Below are 19668 nucleotides of genomic sequence, written 5' to 3'. Positions count from 1 at the left end.
GAGACTAGGAGGCTAGGAGAGTAGTAGATGGGTATCTTTGATTGTAGATATCTTCACATACATACATATATAATATATGGCAGATAGCCCAACAAGATCGGTCAGTTCGCTTGCTAAAGAAACAATAAGCTCCATGTCATTCGACATGTGGACGATTATCCGGGGTTGCCCCTCTCAGCCCCTCTTTATAAATCGGCCGGTTCCCTCCTGAGCTTTCCCCTTCCCTCATCTCAACCTCTTATCTTCTACACACTTCATCATGGTTAAAGCTGGTATGGGTTCTTTTCCTTTATGTGATTTCATCACTGACTTTATCCATTAGTTGTTCTCGGAGCTTCTGGTGGCATTGGCCAGGTGAGTTTCCAGTTTCCAGTTTCCAGTTTCCAGTTTCCAGTTGCCAGTTGCCAGTTGCTTCAATTAGACCCCAGCTAATTACGATCTAGCCCCTCTCCCTCTTGCTGAAGGCTTGCCCTCTTGTCGACGAGCTCGCTCTTTACGATGTTGTCAACACCCCCGGCGTTGCTGCCGATCTCTCTCACATCTCCTCGGTTGCCGTACGTGTGCCTCCTAAAGCGTCCCCGGTGAGAGCTGTGCTGACAGTCAACTAGAAAATCACTGGCTACCTCCCCAAGGATGATGGACTGAAGCTTGCTCTGACCGGTGCTGATGTTGTCGTCATCCCGGCCGGTATTCCCCGTATGTAGCACCAAAGGTCCCCTCATGTTTATCGTCCTTGGCTGACATGATCCTATGCAGGCAAGCCTGGTATGACCCGTGACGACCTTTTCAAGGTCAATGCCGGCATTGTCAAGACCCTTGTTGAGGGCATCGCTCAGTTCGCCCCCAAGGCCTTCACTCTCGTCATCTCCAACCCCGTCAACTCCACTGTCCCCATTGCCGCCGAGGTTCTGAAGGAAGCTGGTGTCTTTGACCCTAAGCGCCTGTTTGGTGTGACTACCCTGGATGTCGTTCGTGCCGAGACCTTCACTCAGGAGTTCTCCGGCGTCAAGAACGCCTCCGATGCCACTATCCCAGTCATTGGTGGCCACTCTGGCGGGACCATCGTCCCTCTGTTCAGCAAGGTCTCCCCCACCTTCCAGATTCCCGCTGACCGCTACGATGAGCTCGTTAACCGTACGTTACATTGTTTCATATATTTAATATGATTGACTGACAATCCACAGGCGTTCAATTCGGTGGTGATGAGGTCGTCAAGGCCAAGGACGGTGCTGGCTCTGCTACCTTGTCCATGGCGTTCGCCGGTTTCAGGTATATTTCCTTATTCTATCTAGCATGGAAGCTTCAGCAGTGACTGACATTGACCAGATTTGCCGAGGCTGTCATCAAGGCCTCCAAGGGCGAGAAGGGTATTGTTGAGCCTACTTTCGTCTATCTGCCCGGTGTTGCCGGCGGTGATGAGATTGCCAAGGCCACAGGTGTTGAGTTCTTCTCCACCCCCGTGGAGCTCGGTGTAAGTGTTTAATGATCGGGAGCATATTAAGAATGGCTAGCTGACATGACTGATTTAGCCCAACGGCGCCGAGAAGGCCATCAACATCCTCGACGGCATCACCGAGGCCGAGAGCAAGCTTCTTCAAGCTTGTATCACTGATCTCAAGGGCAACATTGAGAAGGGCGTTGAATTTGCCAAGAGCTCACCACCAAAGTAAGGACTTGCTCTCTCATTCTGTGCATTGCACAACCACCCCCAAATTGAAATCCCTTTGTCACAGCCTTTCCCCTGTCAATGAGTACATCTCTTTCACGGACATGATGACATCGGCAATTGGCAGAGCGTCGCTAATCAATTTTGTCCCGGAAAGATAGGCTTTGAATGCGACACCATGAGATTATGAACAACGAGTAGACACAATAGTGTGTGGTCCTTGATCAGATGGAAAGGAGATGGGTTTGATACAGAATTAGCACCAAACCTGCAATGAAATAACATCCAGATTCCCCTGAATGGTAGCCTCTGTCAAGTAGTTGTGAGACTTGGAATGGCCGGTTGCCCTCTATCAAAGAGGGGTTGAGAGAAGGATCTCAATGCCAGGCTAGCCAGTACTATCAACGTCGTATCCTGGGACATCAACCCAAGTAAAAGATTCAGCCTAGACCCGGATCTAGATATCTCTATCTTCAAGGTCGAGGCTGGAGAGTTTTGATCTGGAAAGTCGCACCTGGCAGATCCGACGTCTCGGCCTGAACGGTGGTGTTGATACCCAAATTGGCCAACGCGCCCCTAATGACACCACAGGGGAACCAGAGATACTAGGTCAATTTGTAAGCTATTAGGCCTCCTTTCGAATAGGCTTGAAATTGCTCACTGCTTGTGCCATAGACGTTGCATCGCTCCGGACTGCCATACTCATCCTTCCAAATGGTCGGAACGCGCTATCGGTCAGAACATAAACCCCCTATTCGTTTGGTCCTGTGAGTGCCTAGAAAACTCCAATACAGACACAACAATGGCTTCTGTCTTGCGATGGGTGTTCCACATTCACTTACTCGATGGTTTGTTTTCAAATTGTCCACCTGCTTTTTGAATAAGACTGTCCACAGGTCCTTGCAGAGGAACTTGATCACATCGAGATTATCGGTAAAACGAGGCCGGTCTCGAGAGAATCTGGATTTTTTGATTGTCAAAATCCAGCACAATCAATCATTGCAAACCCAAGGGAGAATCCCGAATATAAGGAGACTGTTCAATCTTACCGTTCCGCCAGACCTTGTCCCACACGATACCCCAAAGACTCCAAACGGAAAAAGGTCGTCTCCCTGACTTCTTCGTCTTCGGTTTCCTTTCCCTCAGTCGCTAGATCCCGGGCCATACGTTCGGCCATAGGCACCAATTCTATGAGAAGGAAGTCGAAACATGAGGAACTGAAGACACGGGCGTTGGGATCCGACGTATATAACGGCGGGGATGAGGAATCGAATGACATGGCGCGGGCTCAATTGTCAAAAGATGGTCAAAAACTGCACGTGGTGTTGAATGTAGTTGGAAAGACGTGAAGCAGGAGAGAAGTCAGGAAGTGAAGTTGGGGAAGTCCAAGCTCTCCGCCCGGGGATTTGCTTATCTACGGCGATCTACTCCAGGGCTATGTACTCACAACTTGCCACAAGAGCCTTTTATGATCAAGGAGGAAATGTACAGATCAAGCCATTGAATGGACTGAATTGCTGAAATAGCTAAAATAATGCAATCCCTGCGCTCAAACAATCGTATATGACACCAATGCCCCCAAAGACCCCGAGCCAGATCGCGCCATAACACCATTGAAAATATGCAGCTGTTGAGATAGGAAGACGGCCATACAAGACCGTGAGCTGGGAATGTAGGTCTATATTGATGGAGGATAGGAGCTGCCATTCAGAGGGCTGCTGGCCGATGGGAGGTGGTAATCTTGTCGGGGGAAGGATCGCGATGGCAAGGTCGGGGCAAGCCGTTTAGGAGATGGAATGGGAAACTCATCATCCTCGTCGCCACTTTCTGTGAGATCAATGACCATGGAGGCAGGCCTCTTTTTGCTTGATAAACGTGCAATGGAAGAAGGCGTTGATGCCTCTCTTGACTGCGCAGGTGTCCTTTCTAAAGCAATGCTTGCGGATCCAGGCTCCTGTTTTACAAGGGGAACACCTGGTTCACTGATTTCAATCAAATCATCGTCGTCATCCGAGGCTGGCGTCATACCGCCCAGATTTCCTGTATCTGAATCACTAGGTCCTGACCACGCACCATCCGGCTCAACGGTGACTTGATCGATGTTCGATGAAGTTGTTTGAAGGATATCATCAACGTATCTAGCCGTGTTAGAAAGATGTTACGCGTGCTCCAATGTATGAGACGAGAACTTACTGGTCGACTTGTAGAGATTCAAAGCTCGTGGCTTTGGAGCACACAGGGCAGGTCCAAGTCGGTGCTTGCTTTTGCAACTCTAAGAAAGATGATGCATCGAAGCACTGGTTGTGAGTGCAGATGATAGACCGGCAAGGAACCTGGATGCGAAGTGTCGATAGTGGACATTTTAACGACATAACACTCGATGTAGCAACAATATCAGAGTCATGTGCGCGGTTTTTCACTAGTGTCCATAGATGTCAGAGAATGGTATGTGGAAGCAGAAGTTTGTCTTACTCTCACGTATGACCTGTTCCTTTGAAATGAGTTTCCGTGTCCTCAATTCCGAGACGAGATCCTCAATCGGATGTTGTTTAACGAGGTTGGCAAGTGCGAAGAATTTCTGTAGCAAGTTAGCTAGCCCGTTAACAAAATGCTCCACCATATGAGTTGCGATAGAATGAGCTCCAACCTTTTGCGTCAATGCATAAGTCATGACAATGTTGTTTGGATAATCGGGCTTCTTCCGGATGTAATTGGTCACATCTGCAGGCTGCGTAGTGCCTGGTCTGTTTTTTAAGCCTCTGAGATTGGCTTTCACTTCATCAAGATTCGCCTTGAGCTCCACCTGATGTGGAAATGCGATATCCGACTTGGTGTACTGAGTGAGACCCGAATCTGCGGCACAATATACCATGACTCGGGCGTTAAGATCTGTCTGCAACCTTTGAGCCGTTCGCTGAGACAGCATGACCTTGAGTTCCACACTATCCCGGGTTTGTTCGCGAACTTGAAGAAGTTAGACTCGAGTAATCAACCAAATATTTTCAGAGTGGCGTACTTTTACACTCCACAACAGGAGTCAAGGCCTCCACAATCGTGAAGAAAGGACTCTCTTTAAACTCCAAACGATTTGGGGGCCTATGGGGGGCGGGGGGCTTTGAAAGAGAACTGCCGGGACCAGCAGCGTATGGGTGAGGTGACATAGAAACCCCAAGAGCCGTCGACCGAGCCTGCGCAGGAGACTGTGCGATGGGAGGTGCCGGAAATTGATTGCTATTAGGCGCTTGCAATCGTGACTTCGGAAGGGCAGCATCAAGAATGCGCCGCGCCAATGCATCGAAGCTCAGACGGTCCGAGGCCGCAAGACTTTCAAGTCCTAGTCCAGAGGGTAAGCAGCCATGTTTACCAAAGCTTATGTGACAACGGATTTCAATGGAATGAGGAAGGAAAAGGAGTAGGTAGAGGCAGAGGGAGAAGGGAGGATCGACGAACGTTGGATGATGCGGAGTTGTAAGGCTATCTTGACACCTGACACCTGGAGGTTTTCAGATCTCAATAGGTCTTTCAAAGCTGGATTCGTCAGTGTCTTAATGAGGGCCACCAGTGTTGGAACATCTGTCGAATGGCCTGGGGTTGCCATGATTTCGGTTTGAAGAGAGAAGTTTCAAGAGCAATCAAGGAGGACTTGGCCCGATATCCCTCAAAAGACAAGTGTCCGATTCAGCCAAAGCGATGATCAAGGGTCTGCACCGATACATCTCATGTCTCATAAGAAGAAGTCGCCAACTCTCGAGTCCAGAGTGATATGCCTCGGAGGTGAGGTGCGGCCTCTCCGGATGACATAAGACACTTATCTGAAAAAAAAAAGTTGTGTTATCACTCCCCCCCCATCATTTGCCTCACTTTCTTTCTTTACTACACGTTGACTTTTACTTGATTTTCAAAATGGCCAAAAGTGTCCGTGCCAGCGTCTCCAAGCGCAACAGAGCCAATCTTCGCAAGAAGGTGTTCGGTCCGTTGGTTGATGCTAGAACTGAGCGACTTGCAGCCAAACTCCAGGAGCTTGCTTCACAACCCCGACCCGACGCCCCCCAGAAATCAAGGAAGGACTCAGAAATGGATGACTCTGGTACGTTTCCCCGTTACTCGATTATACAAGGATTGTGGCTGACTTCTTCCCCCAGCCGACCAAGAGGAAACTGCTACCAAGGCCTCTGAAGCCGGCGCAGACGAAGGTTGGTCTATCATCTCGCCATGTTCGCTGATTAATGAATTGCACATACTTATCATTGCTCTACTGCAGAGATGGATCTCGATTCCAAGACCCCCAAGAGCCGATCTTCGAAATCGGGACGTGTGCAAAAGCAGCGCAACCGCAAGCCCCGCAACTCTATCGTTTTCCAAGCGCGTCCTTCCAAGACCAAGAAGGGACCCAACAAGAAGTGAGGGTTTGAAGAAGAATGTGAATGAGTTATTATTGAATCCCGGAGTGGCGGGAGATTAAAGAAAAGGCGTTTGGGAGTTCACCGATGATTCCACCTGCGAACCACGTACATCTGTTTCATAGTCTGTGCCTCATGATATATACCATACTTGTCATTGAAAGCTTTTAGCCTTGAGCCCTGAGCCTGGAAAAGAATTGAAATGTTGAATTGGCGAGGCATCGAAGTATTCGAAAGCGGTGTAGCGATGTCCGTCGATCGTAAACCGTAAACACAATTCTGCCCCCCTTTGGACAGTTTTTGATGCACTTCAGAGTCCTTGAGGAGTTTCAAGTTCTTCGCTGGGTTTACTGTCTTGCGATCAGATTGGCACAATGGTGGGTTTCCACAGTTGGGCGACTATCATCGCCAATCTGTTGGTGCCCGTAGGCATACTGATCTTCTCCTCGGGATTCTTTCCATATAAACCCTTGATTCCTGGACTAGCCACCTTTGAAGAAACAGAAGATGCAGCACCGGCAGTGTTTGAAAAGGTCATTTTCATGGTGGTGGATGCATTGCGGAGGTATTGTTGAGATAGAACATCGACATTGTATGGCGCTAATGGGATATCAGTGACTTTGTATATTCAAATGACTCTGGATTCTTGTTTACGCAAAGGTGAGTCCCATACAACATACCCAATGTGAGTAGTGAATATATCACTGATTCAATTCTAGCTTGATCCGATCTGGTGCTGCATTGCCATTTACGGCCTATGCGGGCTCTCCAACGGTCACAATGCCGCGCCTAAAGGCCATAACCACTGGCTCAGTTCCGTCTTTCTTAGATGTGATTCTCAATATTGCAGAGTCAGATACTTCCTCAACATTAGCCTTTCAAGACACATGGTTGGCGCAGTTAAAAGCAAGAGGGAAACGACTGGTAATGTACGGAGACGACACCTGGCTCAAACTCTTCCCGGGCATGTTTGACCGGTCTGATGGAACTACAAGCTTCTTTGTGTCGGTCAGTAGTTCCAGATTCTGCATTCTTACCATTGAAGCTGAATTCCTTGCAGGACTTCACGGAAGTAGACCATAATGTGACTCGGCATGTTCCTGCTGAACTCGCTCAAAGCGATTGGTCTGCTTTTATCATGCATTACTTGGGTTTGGATCATATAGGCCATAAGGCCGGTCCCAAAAGGTATCTCCCAATACTAAAACATTTGTTCTTTATCACTCATTCTTTACCAGTTCCTTCATGGTCCCGAAGCAGCAGGAGATGGATTCTGTGGTGACGGAGATATACACGGCCATGCAGAACGAACAACATCTCCAATCTACTCTTTTCGTACTGTGTGGAGACCACGGCATGAATGATGCTGGAAACCACGGCGGATCCTCGGCCGGAGAGACTTCACCTGCCTTGGTATTTATCTCGCCCAAATTCCAGGCTCTGAGTACACGAAGAGAAAGTCCAGTGGAACCATTCGATGATCTGCAATACTATCGAACAGTTGAGCAAGCAGACATTACTCCAACACTAGCAGTACTTCTTGGACTCCCCATTCCCTTGAACAGCTTAGGTGTTTTCATCCCTGAGTTCTTGGAAATGTGGGAACATGGTATGTATCTATATTACTATACAAGAGGAAGAACTTCACCTTGACTGACTCGGGCATAGGCTCTCACAAGCTCCAGATTCTATTACAAAATGCCAAACAGCTGCTGAACACCGTCCAAACAACATTTCCAGGGACGCGATTTGGCCCCGAGGGCATTGAGTCTTGTGCATCTAAGGCCGAATCAGGAATTGAGGCTGCTCAATGTGCATGGGCTCGATACCTCAATCTTGTATCTGATGGGGCTGACCCCGAAGGTTCCTATTCCACCACAAGTCCGATTCTGCTACAGTTCTCCGAAATTGCTCAGGACATAATGAGTCGCACTGCCAGCAACTATAATATTTTTAGGCTTTGCCTAGGCTTGTTTATCACTGGAATTGCTGCGTTGACGGTGCTTCCTGCCACTTACGCACAATGCATACGGTATAGATCTTCTGGATTGTTCCTGGCGTTCATGGTGATCACCTATGGGCTCATGATGTTTGCGAGCAGTTACGTGGAAGAAGAGCAACAATTCTGGTATTGGATATGTTCGGGATGGGTGTTCTACTTGCATATCAGATCACAATCTCCAAGTTCGGGCTCCCATAAACGCATGCAATCATCAAAGTTCTGGTCTGCAGGTGGTATCATGATTGTATTTGCAATCACGCAGAGACTATTGCGACGATGGAACCAAACTGGACAGAAGTTTGCAGCTGAGCCTGATATTGCTCGAACATTTTTCCCACGCAATCCCGATATCTTCTGGGGTCTTCTCATTCTCGCTTATGCAGATGCCGGTGCTCACCTTCTGCGAAATTTCCCATTGTCTGGACTGCCCCGGCTAGGTGCATTGCCTCTTGCTGTCTTGGCCTTTACGTTCAAGCTGCATTTTGTGGCATCGGAGTCTCCCGAGCTACTTGATAGGGCTTTCATCTCCTGGATTGTGAGGAAATGGCCCTACAGTATTTCATTGGTCTTGCATGCTAGGATAGTCTTTTATGGACTTGGTGCTGTCATTATGGTGGCGCTATTGTCTAGAATGACAGCAAAAAGGGCCCGGAGTAAGTCTTGTGGATTCCACTGACCGTATGATTGGCTTTCCAAGACTAATTTGAACCGCAGCATCACCTCAGATTATTCATGAAGTATTGCACATCTTCTTAATGACACAATCACGAGCGACAAATGTCCCATTGTTCTTGATTTTCCAAGTGCAGGCCAGCGTTCTCTCTACTATGAACCTCACAGGAAACGAAGTGACCATCACTACCTTGATATTCCAGTATATGACATTCTTCGCATTTGGTGGTTCGAATGCAATTTCTTCAGTGGACCTTGCTAGTGCCTACAACGGCGTTGGCAGCTATAGCGTGGTGCTAGTGGGTGTTCTCACCTTTGTGAGCAACTGGGCAGGTCCGATCTGGTGGGCTTCACAGAGCTATCGTCTTCGACCAAAAAATTCCGAACAAGACCATCGCGTATTGCTGACCTTCCATATTGCGATGTCGTTGGTCTCGGTCATGGCTGCCTGTACTGCGTTACGGACCCATCTCTTCATCTGGACCGTCTTCTCCCCCAAGTATCTTTACAGTATGGCATGGGCAACTGCCAATCATGCTGGCGTAAATCTTCTTGGTGAGCTTCTGTTCTCAGTATGTGGATAGTGACATAAATCATGAGTTGGCATTGCGCGCACGCTTTGATAAAATTACAAGTCTTGAGCAAACAGACCCCCAGATCAACGTACAAGCATTTAAAATAATCCGTTAAATAGATCATCGATAGCATTCTTGTGTTTCTTCGACTTCTTCGGTTTTGTTCGTTTTGGCTCAGCCACTGACGCAGGTCGAGATATTTTGACCGGTTTGACAGGAGATGCCTCATCAACGCGGGTCACTCGTTCTCCGAGGTCTTCCTGAACGGCAGACTCTGTCTTCTGGGGCATGACAGCCGTGGGCTGGGTCTTCAGTGCCTGGCTGATCCCAGTCACTTTGGACAGTCGCGCCAACGTAGCCAGGAGCACGATCCCGAGCGAAGCAAAGCGGTTGTCCGCGACAACCGTAGAAAATGCCCTGGAGAAATGTTAGTTTGGGGGCTGGGGGTTTATAGAAATTCAGGCAACATACACATAGCATCGCGGGACGAGGTGGACGAGATGAGCTTGCTCGCCCGATCGGGCGACATCCAGCGTGGCGCGCTTTAAGACCGACAGCCATTTCCACCACTTTGCGCCATGATGTTGGTTCTTGTTACGATGAAAGATTAAATGGAGGATTGCATGGATGGCCAGGATTTCTTGGGAGTCCATGGCTGCTAAGGAGACAAAATCTGAGAGAGGAAAAGTTGCCCTTCCCGCCCCGAGGTTAACCCTACGTCTTCTAACTTCATTTTCGTGTTTAAGCAACAAGTCAATTCTTCTGAAAAACAAGATACTAGGTGAGAGCAAAAAATTGACGTTTGAAGGGGTTCCATCTCCTGGACCGACAAAAACGGACCATTTCCTTGCTGCTCTCAGTTACTTCATTTTCCACGCGAAGATTGGCTCGGCCCTCCTCCTGTACGGAGCGTACAAAGCGTACTCAGGGACTTCGGGGTCTGTTTTTCCTGTGATATCTTTTTTTTCGGTGTTTGTTGGATGTTGGATTTTCAATTGTTTTTGTGGCTTTGGGGGTTTGTTTCAATTCTCTGTGGTTTCCGGGCTGATAGCGAAAGTAATCCCGGTACAGGCTGTCGGTGGAGCCGAGGCAATAGCCTCAAGATTGGGCAGAATTAGTACGGTCCGTCGGGGGAACCTGCTCCATCAAGTTCCATTGGAGAAGAGCCCAACAAATCATCAGTGTCGCGCGGGCCTTGTCCAATAGATGCTCGGACTCGACGAGACCGGCGGGTTTGGCTGATGGATTGATTGCGAGCTCGGGGGTGAGCGCGACTGCCACTGCTGGGAGTACCAGCTTCTCGAGAATGAGGAGCATAAAGCCCTGCACAAGAGTCAATTCAAGCATCCGAGATAAAGCATAAAAAAACGTCTTACCTTGCTGCGTGGTACTGGCAACCGAGCGACGAAGCTTGCTGGCATCATTTGGAGGTGGGAATGGTGCATCAGATCCAGAACGAGGTCCACCAATGTGGAACAGCTGTAATCAATCAAAATTAACGCTGGGATCATGTCAATCTGCCTTAAACTCACACGAGGGCGTTCTCCTGCAGGACGAGTCATCACATGGCTATTGCGGAACTTCGAAATGAGCGCATCTTTTCCTTGGAGAGCTATCAAATAATGTTAAATCATCATTGTAGTCAGTCATGAAAGGGTAAAAACCGGCATAAGAGATCTGTGCCTTCTTTTCCGAAATGCACTCAGGCCTTTTGATCCCCATTCGAGTTAGCAAGCACGCACAGGTCGGAACCAGTTGGGACAAACTTACCAGGTCTTGCCATGACGAGCCATAATGAGCTATGAAGTGAACCACTGTCAGCAGGGGCCATAGGGTGGATTCTGATACTCACGTCAAGAATATCCATTGGCTAGGATATGTTAGCACAGGACCAGAGAACAACACACAAGGGGACACATACATCGCCGAAATTGATAAATGCATAGCCAACGCTGGAGTGAAACTATGAGTATAGATTCTAAAAGAAGTCTAGCCAAGAAACATGAGTCTTGAACTTACTTGCAGCCATGATTGAAGTCTGATAGCCGAGAGTTAGTTAGTAGCTACCCATGGGGAATGCCTTGGATATCGCTCACCCATACGCAGATACATGAAATCATATTTTCCGAAGCTTGATTCGTCCAGAATAATCTTGAGCTCATTCTGTTAGTAGAACACAAGTTAGTCATTCAAAAAATAAAATAAAGAGAGCGCCGCCAGGAGGGAGGAGCATCCATACCGAGGTGATCTTGTTGGGAATGTTTCGGATCATAATCTGCAAAACGAGATGGATTAGTCCTATCCTCGAGTCTGTTGAGAGAAAGAACTGACTGTGCTGCGGACATCCAAGCCCCTCTGAATGCGATCCATATCAATCGTGTTCTCAGCATTGGGATCTTCCTTGGCCGGAGTGGTATCGATGCTCGAAGAAAGAGGTTCCGGAGTCACCGGTACGTGCTGGGAATTGATACTCGGGGTTCGAACATGGAAAGTCTCGCTGGTCTCACACTGAGGACGATTGAAGGACGCCTCGAAAGTAAGGAACTAGATCAGACCAAAGTCAATATAGTACCTTCGGAGCAATTGAAACACGAGACATGGAACCAAAAGATAGGGGGAAATAACAAACCTCGTGTTTAAACCCTTGGAGACAGGAAAACGCATAAGAAGTATGGCGTGTGTTGTAAAATTCGACTCGATAACTCTGAGATACTGGTCCATTCTCATAGAGCTTGAAGAGTTTCACATCACCAAAAGCGCGAATCAGGCGTTCCACCAGAGCATGATGATTTTGGGTCAAACGTTTACCCATATCGTGAACAGTCACCATAAGCTTGCCGTCGTTCGTGTTGGAGGTGCTTGGGATATCAAAGTTCTTCGTGATACTCGCAATTTGTTGAGGCGAGGCAAGGTCCACAACCCATTCCGGATGAGAGAGTCTGATTCGGTCAATAGCACGCGTCATGTCGCGAAGGTCGGTGAAGAGAACTGAAACTCGACCTCGGGTCTGGAGGTCTCCGAGATAGACACTATCGACAGAATGGTATTCCGAAGGCTACAAAATGTCAACATTGACTACTTCAGTAATTGATCTTGCATTGCAACTCACAAGAAAATTTTCCAGAATGGACCAATGAGTTGAATTGGCATGAACTCCATACAGGGTGAAGCCACGCTGGTTGTCGGTAGCCAACAAAGGGCGAGCGAGAGACGGCATGTCGGACACGTTGGTCAGGCTCTGAGCACTAGTGCTGCGCGGAAAAGCGGGCAAGACTGGATCAAGTCTGGAAGGGTCACTGGTAGCAGAAGAGGCAGCAATCAAACGGTTCAAAAAGCCCTGACTCAAGGGGCTAGTCAAGTCAGCGCGAGATGGCGAGTAGGCCACAAAGCTAGACTGAGAAGGGGAATACAGATCATCATGTCTGAACCCAGGTCGAACCGATGAGCGGGGGATTTCCGTAGGCGAATAGCGCGATGGAGACGAAAGATTGATATCCGCACCAGAAAAATCAGGAGTTCCAGATACAGAACCACCAAATTGGGCAGAAGAATAGCGAGATGGGGTGTCAGGAAAGGCAACACTAGGCATTGCAGTGTTCAACGCGAAAGAAGAGCCACGAGCTTGAAGAAAGCCGCTGCTTATGGTAGCTCTTTCGGGGGTAATACCCGGGTGCCAACCGGAGAACGGGTCACTGAAGATGTTAGTATTCGAAATTGGACACATTGATTAACCATGAAGCCTCGTACGAAGTTCGAGTAGTCAAATTTCCCGGGAGCCTGGCCAGGGCTCGCTGAGAGTCACCCCCAAAAGAATTGGGGGCAAATGCAGCGAGCTGGTCCGCAGGCGAGCCCTCGGTAGAACTGGGGGCGGACATGCTTTCCGTAGGCTCAGATCTATTTGATGTAGGGTTAGCATCGTCCAATCAAGTAATAACTGAGGAATGTTGTCTGGTGCTCAGTTCCCTCCTCTCTCCTGTGAGATATGAATATGAGTGGGTAGGGTGGTGAAGGTAGAGCTCGACGGGGCTTCATAACCTTCCGCATGTTTGGGCATCAAAAAAAGCGACAAAAAGGAACGGGGACATAGTGTAACAGCTTCAAGTTGGGAGAGACAAGGAACAAAGGTGGCAGATCAAAAGAATGGATGAAAGTCTCTCAGATCGTTGGAATTAACAGGAAAAGAAAGGAATGAACATGGCGAGGGCGCGAGGATTTCGACCCAGACTTGGAGGAAAGCCACGGGGTAAAACACAAGACGGGGAAGGGCAACGTGTGTAAAGCAACAGGATGTGGTATGGCCGAGTCAAAATGAAGAAAGTGAGCAACTTACTGGCGTTGAGGATCAGAATCAAGAGTTGTTTCGAAGATTGGACTGGTCAAAAGCGTGAGTGAGGTATCGACGAGGGAAGAAAACGGTTGGGGCTCCGTGGGCGTTATTAAAACAAACAATCTGAAGGCTCGGCGACGCATCGTGACTTCGATGACCTCTGAAGCCTCACGCCCAGTAAACCAACACGTGAACTCGCCTTGATACTATAGATAATACTCATTTTTAGCCGTTTGTTACGATGCAATAGAAAAATGAGTAGTCTAATGCTTGATAGGCCACATCATATAAGCTGGCTTAGATATGGATGAAGCTGTTGATCCAAACCTGCACTATAGGTACACAATTAAGCCATTATTCGTAGCAGACCAAAAAAGGAGGTTTGCTCCATTAAAAGCGTTTCCCATGTATTTCTCGGTAGAGGAGAGTTATATTATCTCAAACTTGGCAGCGGTTAGCTTGCATAGAGTCATTTACTAGGAAAGCTGGAGCAACTAAAAAAGAAGCCTCATTTCTGTACGGTTTATTTGGGTTTCTGCAGGCCTATTAGTGGTCAGCAGGCCAGGGGAATATAACAGAAAGGTGCAAGCCCTTCACTTTAAGCATCATGTATAGCCATTGATTCATTAATATGCATGCCACATGTTAATTATAAGGCCACAACAAAATGCACTCATACTGCGAAGTATAGAAATGCAAGGTGTCGTTAAGCAAAGTTAACGCTAGTCCATGTTAGTCCAAACTAGTCCAAACTAGTCCACGCTAGCCCAAACGCTAACCTAAAATAAATTTAGCGTCTAAAACGCGGTCAGCTCTACTGCTGGCAGATTACCAGACCGCCCAGGGACGCGGACGTCAGACCCCCCGGAATATCAACCCTGTGTCTATTCTTGCGAGACCAGCACCGTGCCCATTTGTGACCTTGGATATCCCCAGGATATGAAGCCAAGCCATGGCGCCCATGGCTCCAATGCTCAATGAGCCACATTTTCTGAACCAGGCAAGAGCCAATGTTCTGTACACTAGACAGACGACTGACCCCTCGCTTCCTAGATTATCATCTCCCCCTCTGACACTGATTACCTTGACCAGCTCATCCCCTCAATTAGGGATTACAGTGTTGGTAACCGTACCCCTCAGCTCCTACAGTCACTTTCCAGATTCGCTGGCGACAAGGAATCTGAAATAGAGGGTATTTGCAATACAAATCATCAGGAGTTTGTTTCATCTGTCAATTCACTGCTTCGAATTCGGGAGGGGACTGTGAGTTTGACAGGTGAGATTCTGGATTTGAATCAGTCTATCCAAACCAGCACCGAGCGCTTGGCCGAACAAAAGAAGGCTTTGGTGGAGTCCCGCGGGCACCGACAGAACATTGATGAAACATTCCGTGCCATTCAAGACTGCTTGGAGGTTCTGCGCCTAGCGAATCAAGTCCATGATCTTTTGGCCAAGAAGAATCACTATGCAGCGCTCCGAGCTCTGGACGAATTACAAAATGTACATCTGAAGGGGGTGACTCAATACAAGATTGCTGTTATGATTCAGCGCTCAGTCCCTGCGACACAGCGAGCTATTGCGGAGGCGGTGATGTCAGATCTGAATACATGGCTCTACCGGATTCGAGAAATGTCTCAATACCTCGGCGAAATTGCTCTTTTCCATACGGATCAGCGTAAAACGAGACAAAAGAAAAGGGCGGAAAACATCCCTTATCTCGAGCAATTCAGCTTGAACTCTGCAATAGAACTGGTGTCTGATGAGGATGAGGAGTATGATTTGCTCCAGAACGAAGATCTACAAGTTGACTTCACGCCACTATTCGAGTGCCTACATATCCACCAGTCCCTAGGCCATATGGATAAATTTCGATCCGAGTACGCCACTACCCGCCGGCGACAGAAGGACCTCTTACTTCCGTCTTCTGTTACCTTAATGGATGAGGATGGCTCTAGTTTGCACAATCTCCTAGAGGAGATGGCAGGTTTCGCCATTGTTGAGCGTGCCACAATGAAAAGAGCGCCCGATCTCAGATCATCCGTTGATGTGGGTGACTTGTCTTCTCTTGCCAATATGCGATCTAACATGTTACCAATCAGATTGATGAATTATGGGATTCAATGTGTCAAGCAGCCGTGAACTTGATATCGAAAGCACTCCCCGAAGTCGACAATGCTGAAATCATCATTGATATCAAGAACCTGATTGCTTTGTTCATGCAGACCATGAATGTTGGTAAACCCACCTGCACAAAGCCAAGCTCACATAACTGACTCCCTCAAACTAGACCTGGAACTTCTCTGTGCATGTCTTTGAGGACTTCACATTAAAACTCTTTGAAAAATATGCTGAACTTCTCAAGAAAAGATTCAGTGACGACTTCCAGGAGGTAAAACCTGCTCTTTGCACCTTTCTATCAGTCGTGCTAACACTTCTAGGTTGTTACAACGGATGACTACATGCCTATGCCCATACAAACAGCAGAAGAGCTTGAAAAGGTCCTCAATGTGAGCTGGTACAGCCCAGACAAATCGCGAGAGGAAGAAGTGTACGTTTTGAAGTCCAAAATCGCTGGTTCTGATCCCCAACTGACTGCTATTCAGATTCCCCTGCATTTTGCCCTTCTCCAGGATGTATCCGCTCTGCTGCATCGATATACGTAACTTTTTGAACCAGTTTTATTATTTCGCCAACGACAGTTTCGCGAACACAAATGTGGTTGATGAGACGTTGAAGAATGTGAGTCTTCAAGAAACAAAATTTTAGACAAAGGAAGGACTTTTAACCGTTGATTTACAGGATCTGGATGATCTTCTTTCGCACAGAGTCTGTGACATACTGGTGGAACGCCTTTCATCACAGTATCTAGGTCAAATTGTTCAAATCCTGATTAATTTGGAACATTTCGAGGCGGCTTGTCGCGAACTGGAACTCCTACTGGCAGCAGCTCGGTCACAAAACTCGACAGGTACCTCGATCGCTCTGAGGGCCACAGAGAAGTTCAGGAGTAATAAAAAGGCTGCCGAAAAACGCATCTTCGAGGTTGTCAATTCCAAGATTGACGACCTTATAGAGACGGCAGAATACGAATGGATGTCCCCCACACCTCCTACCGAGCCCAGCAACTACATGCAAACATTGACTCGATTCCTTTCCAACATCATGAACTCAACACTGTTGGGTCTACCGACTGAAATCAAAGAACTCATTTACTTTGACGCCCTAAGTCATGCTGCTAACATGATCCTAGTATGTTATTGTGTCCTCATTACCCACTAGAAGGCTGTATGTACTGACTGGCTAACTAGGCACAACCACTCTCACCTGATGTGAGAAAAATCAATCCCAATGGAGTGGCGGCATTGGCCAAGGATGTTGAATACCTGGCTCAATTTGTAGACAGTTTGAATGTTCCAATCCTACGGGAAAATCTCGACGAATTGCAGCAAACGGTGCAATTGATGCAAGCGGATAATGCAGATGAGTTCTATGACATCTCTACAAGAAACAAGAAATATGGACGTGTTGATGCCATGCAGGGCCCCATCCTGCTTGAGAAGTACGTGACTATGTCACATCCCCTTTTTCAAATATGTGTTAACCTGTTACGATTAGGCTCACTCGCACCGTTCAAGCTCCCGCAAAGGCGGATAAGTTTGCGACGCTTTCTTCACGATTCAAAAAGAACGGTTGAGTCTTTCAGTCTTTTGCATCAATGGAGAACACCTCACGCAAAATATGGGCTGAACAGTAATGCAAATAAGATCATGTCATATTCAACCCAGTATTTCTCTTTCCTTTGAAGAAGCAATATGCATTGAAACTGTTTTTAAACAACCCATTCGTAAATTTACCAGCATATACTTGGGCTTCTCTTTCTCTAAATCCCAATTTGGCCGTAGATTGGTACCACATGGAACGGACATAAGAAGTATAACGGTTTAAGATACTGCGCTAATGAAAAGGAGAAGCAGAAGGGAAAGAGAAAAACAAAAGGAGTTGTCAAAGACCGGTTTCATGAAACCCCAATTGCTTCCATTCTCTAGTGGTATGTTATGCTTGTCCTACTTAATATATAATTCAATAGACAAAGACGTAGCCAGGCGAATACGGCGGCTAGACCTGCGGTGACCAAACAAGGGTTCGATGCACCAATACAGTCCACGATTGGAAGGAAGATATCGCCAGCAAGAAGATTTAATTCTACATCTGACTAAGAGCTCCATCGTGCCTTTTGCCCGTAAGATAAGAAAGAGAAAGAAATTCACAAAGGAATATAAAGGCCCAGTTGTTCGCCTCGAAACACGCATGAACTATTAAAATGACAAATGAAAAATAAAAAATGTACCAATGTTTACTCACTTGAGAGCCGTTAGCCAGGGTGCTGAACAGAAGCATGTGTTACCGGGGTACATACCTGCTGAGGAGGTAGATGCGGGTAGGCATACATCCCCTCAAACATCTGAGATTGGGGTTGTCCATATGCGGCAGTCGGGTCTGGTTGAACGGCTCCTGGATACATAGCCGCCTGTGGGCGGTACTCCTGCTCTTGAAGACCGTGTTGACCAAGGGAGCCGTAGTCCGCAGGGCCCATGTGCTGATGTGGTTGTACTCCATGAGGAGCGGGTGGCAGTTGACCAGGAGCAGCAGACGGACCAGGGGCCGCGGCAGCTTGACTTGACCGTTTGGCGTGAGAAGTCGCCTCTTCCCGGGGTACAATGTCAATCAAGAAGTCAAACATATCCGACTTGGATAGGGCGGCAGCAATGTCCGATCGCTGTAGGGTTCGGCGCTTGTTATCTTCAGCGTGGATCCAAGCACGCATTGTCAGCTCCGTGATAAAGATATCACAGCCCTTAGCAAACAAGATTGGCGCCTCTGCAGAGATCATCTTTACCTCCGGATCCGCCTTCATCACCTTTTTGATGCGAGCCAGGGGCAATTGATGGATCTTGTAGTCATGGTTGTCTGATTCCAAGTGGTTGATGACATGTTGCCAATAAGTCGTGAGGATATCGCGAGCAGTTCCTTGTAGACCTTGGTTTACCTAATTCCGATAAGTATCACTGTTCAACATACATCTGCTCAATAACTTACGTTGGCCCAGGTACCGGTGTACAACTCGGCAACTGGCGCGTAGCCTTGCGCTGAGAGCTATATATGTAAGTCAGCCGCTGTCCAGCCCAGAATACTTTGCGTAATCATGTAGGATAAGATGCGCGTGGCTCCCTCAAAATGGTAAACATACTGCGGCACTAGCCCCTATAATTCATGAAAAGTCAGCTTCTGCTCAAAGCTTCAGGTCTTTGGGATTGGTACCAAGCTAGCTAGGGCTCTTTGGAAGCCGTCGCGTAGCTTTGGTCGCGCAATGGTCGCGCAATGGTCGCGTTGGGATCTGATTACCGTAATGACCCCCATTCCTGATATCATAGACAGGCTGTTGCTGCTGTTGCTGCTGTCGGCCCTGCTGCCCAGCGCCTTGAGGAGCTGATTCCATTGTGAAAGCTTTCTTTGTGTTCTGTGGTATCGACGTCCGAGGTCAATGCGAGTTGGTGCAGTCACGGTGAAGCGGAGGAATGCGACGCGCGAACGAGAGACGAGAGCTGTTGGGGGAATGAAAGATCGCAGAACTTAAGTTGGCGATGAGCGCAGCTAATTTGGTATCCTTGGAAGGCCGAGGACTGTGTTTGGGGGGGGGAGTATGATGCCAAGCATGAAGGTGCTCAGCTGTCTGACGTTTCCGGGTCACCCCTCGGCGTTCTTAGTGAGCAACTTAAAGCCAACTATTTTATATTTGGTTTTATTGGTCTAGGAGAATTTGTCTAATGTGATATTCAACAATACCAGCAGAAACAGATGTTTATAGTCATTTTGACCCCGACTGTGATCACCGGTACATACAGGGGGAGTACTGGTACTTGGTCACTGCAGCATTCACAGGCCAAATACTCGTACCCAGTACCTGAGCTCCAAGTCCCGTTTGTGTCACGTGAGGTCCACTCTCGCACGAAGCAGAAATTTCTCAT

The 19668-nt window shown here is 47.8% G+C and overlaps 9 protein-coding genes across 9 annotated transcripts; 4 read left to right on the top strand and 5 right to left on the bottom strand.

Moving 5' to 3' along the window:
* Window positions 1–259: 259 nt before the first annotated feature.
* Window positions 260–1670, top strand: N7511_007990 (malate dehydrogenase; the record flags this gene model as incomplete). The annotated part of the gene is made up of 8 exons (XM_057130367.1): window positions 260–272; window positions 323–354; window positions 444–554; window positions 609–696; window positions 757–1134; window positions 1185–1269; window positions 1327–1471; window positions 1530–1670. 8 exons carry the CDS (start codon window positions 260–262, stop codon window positions 1668–1670), a joined length of 993 nt encoding a protein of 330 aa, XP_056982150.1.
* Window positions 1671–2139: 469 nt separating this feature from the next.
* On the bottom strand, window positions 2140–2945 carry N7511_007989 (trafficking protein particle complex subunit; the record flags this gene model as incomplete). Its single annotated transcript, XM_057130366.1, has 4 exons — window positions 2140–2271; window positions 2328–2417; window positions 2509–2626; window positions 2716–2945. 4 exons carry the CDS (start codon window positions 2943–2945, stop codon window positions 2140–2142), a joined length of 570 nt encoding a protein of 189 aa, XP_056982149.1.
* A 399-nt stretch (window positions 2946–3344) lies between these two features.
* N7511_007988 (Siz/PIAS RING finger protein) lies at window positions 3345–5264 on the bottom strand (the record flags this gene model as incomplete). Its single annotated transcript, XM_057130365.1, has 6 exons — window positions 3345–3804; window positions 3860–4085; window positions 4139–4244; window positions 4314–4630; window positions 4683–5000; window positions 5117–5264. The coding sequence occupies 6 exons, from the start codon at window positions 5262–5264 to the stop codon at window positions 3345–3347; spliced, it is 1575 nt and encodes a 524-aa protein (XP_056982148.1).
* Window positions 5265–5569: 305 nt separating this feature from the next.
* N7511_007987 (DUF2423 domain-containing protein) lies at window positions 5570–6070 on the top strand (the record flags this gene model as incomplete). The annotated part of the gene is made up of 3 exons (XM_057130364.1): window positions 5570–5753; window positions 5809–5859; window positions 5928–6070. 3 exons carry the CDS (start codon window positions 5570–5572, stop codon window positions 6068–6070), a joined length of 378 nt encoding a protein of 125 aa, XP_056982147.1.
* A 370-nt stretch (window positions 6071–6440) lies between these two features.
* Window positions 6441–9312, top strand: las21 (mannose-ethanolamine phosphotransferase LAS21; the record flags this gene model as incomplete). The annotated part of the gene is made up of 7 exons (XM_057130363.1): window positions 6441–6631; window positions 6682–6726; window positions 6786–7074; window positions 7127–7254; window positions 7305–7675; window positions 7735–8721; window positions 8783–9312. Coding segments are annotated over 7 exons (2541 nt in total), but the record flags the coding sequence as incomplete, so codon positions are not given.
* Window positions 9313–9413: 101 nt separating this feature from the next.
* Window positions 9414–9968, bottom strand: N7511_007985 (uncharacterized protein; the record flags this gene model as incomplete). Its single annotated transcript, XM_057130362.1, has 2 exons — window positions 9414–9732; window positions 9787–9968. 2 exons carry the CDS (start codon window positions 9966–9968, stop codon window positions 9414–9416), a joined length of 501 nt encoding a protein of 166 aa, XP_056982145.1.
* Window positions 9969–10413: 445 nt separating this feature from the next.
* N7511_007984 (putative meiosis protein MEI2) lies at window positions 10414–13190 on the bottom strand (the record flags this gene model as incomplete). The annotated part of the gene is made up of 13 exons (XM_057130361.1): window positions 10414–10794; window positions 10848–10927; window positions 10980–11023; window positions 11086–11114; window positions 11168–11185; window positions 11237–11267; window positions 11335–11353; window positions 11412–11478; window positions 11555–11590; window positions 11647–11859; window positions 11945–12370; window positions 12425–13007; window positions 13063–13190. The coding sequence occupies 13 exons, from the start codon at window positions 13188–13190 to the stop codon at window positions 10414–10416; spliced, it is 2055 nt and encodes a 684-aa protein (XP_056982144.1).
* A 1404-nt stretch (window positions 13191–14594) lies between these two features.
* On the top strand, window positions 14595–17336 carry N7511_007983 (Rab GTPase-binding exocyst subunit SEC15; the record flags this gene model as incomplete). The annotated part of the gene is made up of 9 exons (XM_057130360.1): window positions 14595–14642; window positions 14696–15688; window positions 15742–15873; window positions 15930–16031; window positions 16081–16190; window positions 16246–16381; window positions 16442–16891; window positions 16951–17201; window positions 17258–17336. 9 exons carry the CDS (start codon window positions 14595–14597, stop codon window positions 17334–17336), a joined length of 2301 nt encoding a protein of 766 aa, XP_056982143.1.
* Window positions 17337–18000: 664 nt separating this feature from the next.
* hapE (CCAAT-binding factor complex subunit HapE) lies at window positions 18001–19139 on the bottom strand (the record flags this gene model as incomplete). The annotated part of the gene is made up of 5 exons (XM_057130359.1): window positions 18001–18003; window positions 18060–18689; window positions 18740–18796; window positions 18891–18904; window positions 19046–19139. 5 exons carry the CDS (start codon window positions 19137–19139, stop codon window positions 18001–18003), a joined length of 798 nt encoding a protein of 265 aa, XP_056982142.1.
* Window positions 19140–19668: the final 529 nt, after the last annotated feature.

Source organism: Penicillium nucicola (assembly GCF_028828085.1).
Source record: "Penicillium nucicola strain IBT 29836 chromosome Unknown utg000008l, whole genome shotgun sequence".
Lineage (NCBI taxonomy): Eukaryota > Fungi > Ascomycota > Eurotiomycetes > Eurotiales > Aspergillaceae > Penicillium > Penicillium nucicola.
This window is presented reverse-complemented; position numbering and strand designations above follow the sequence as displayed.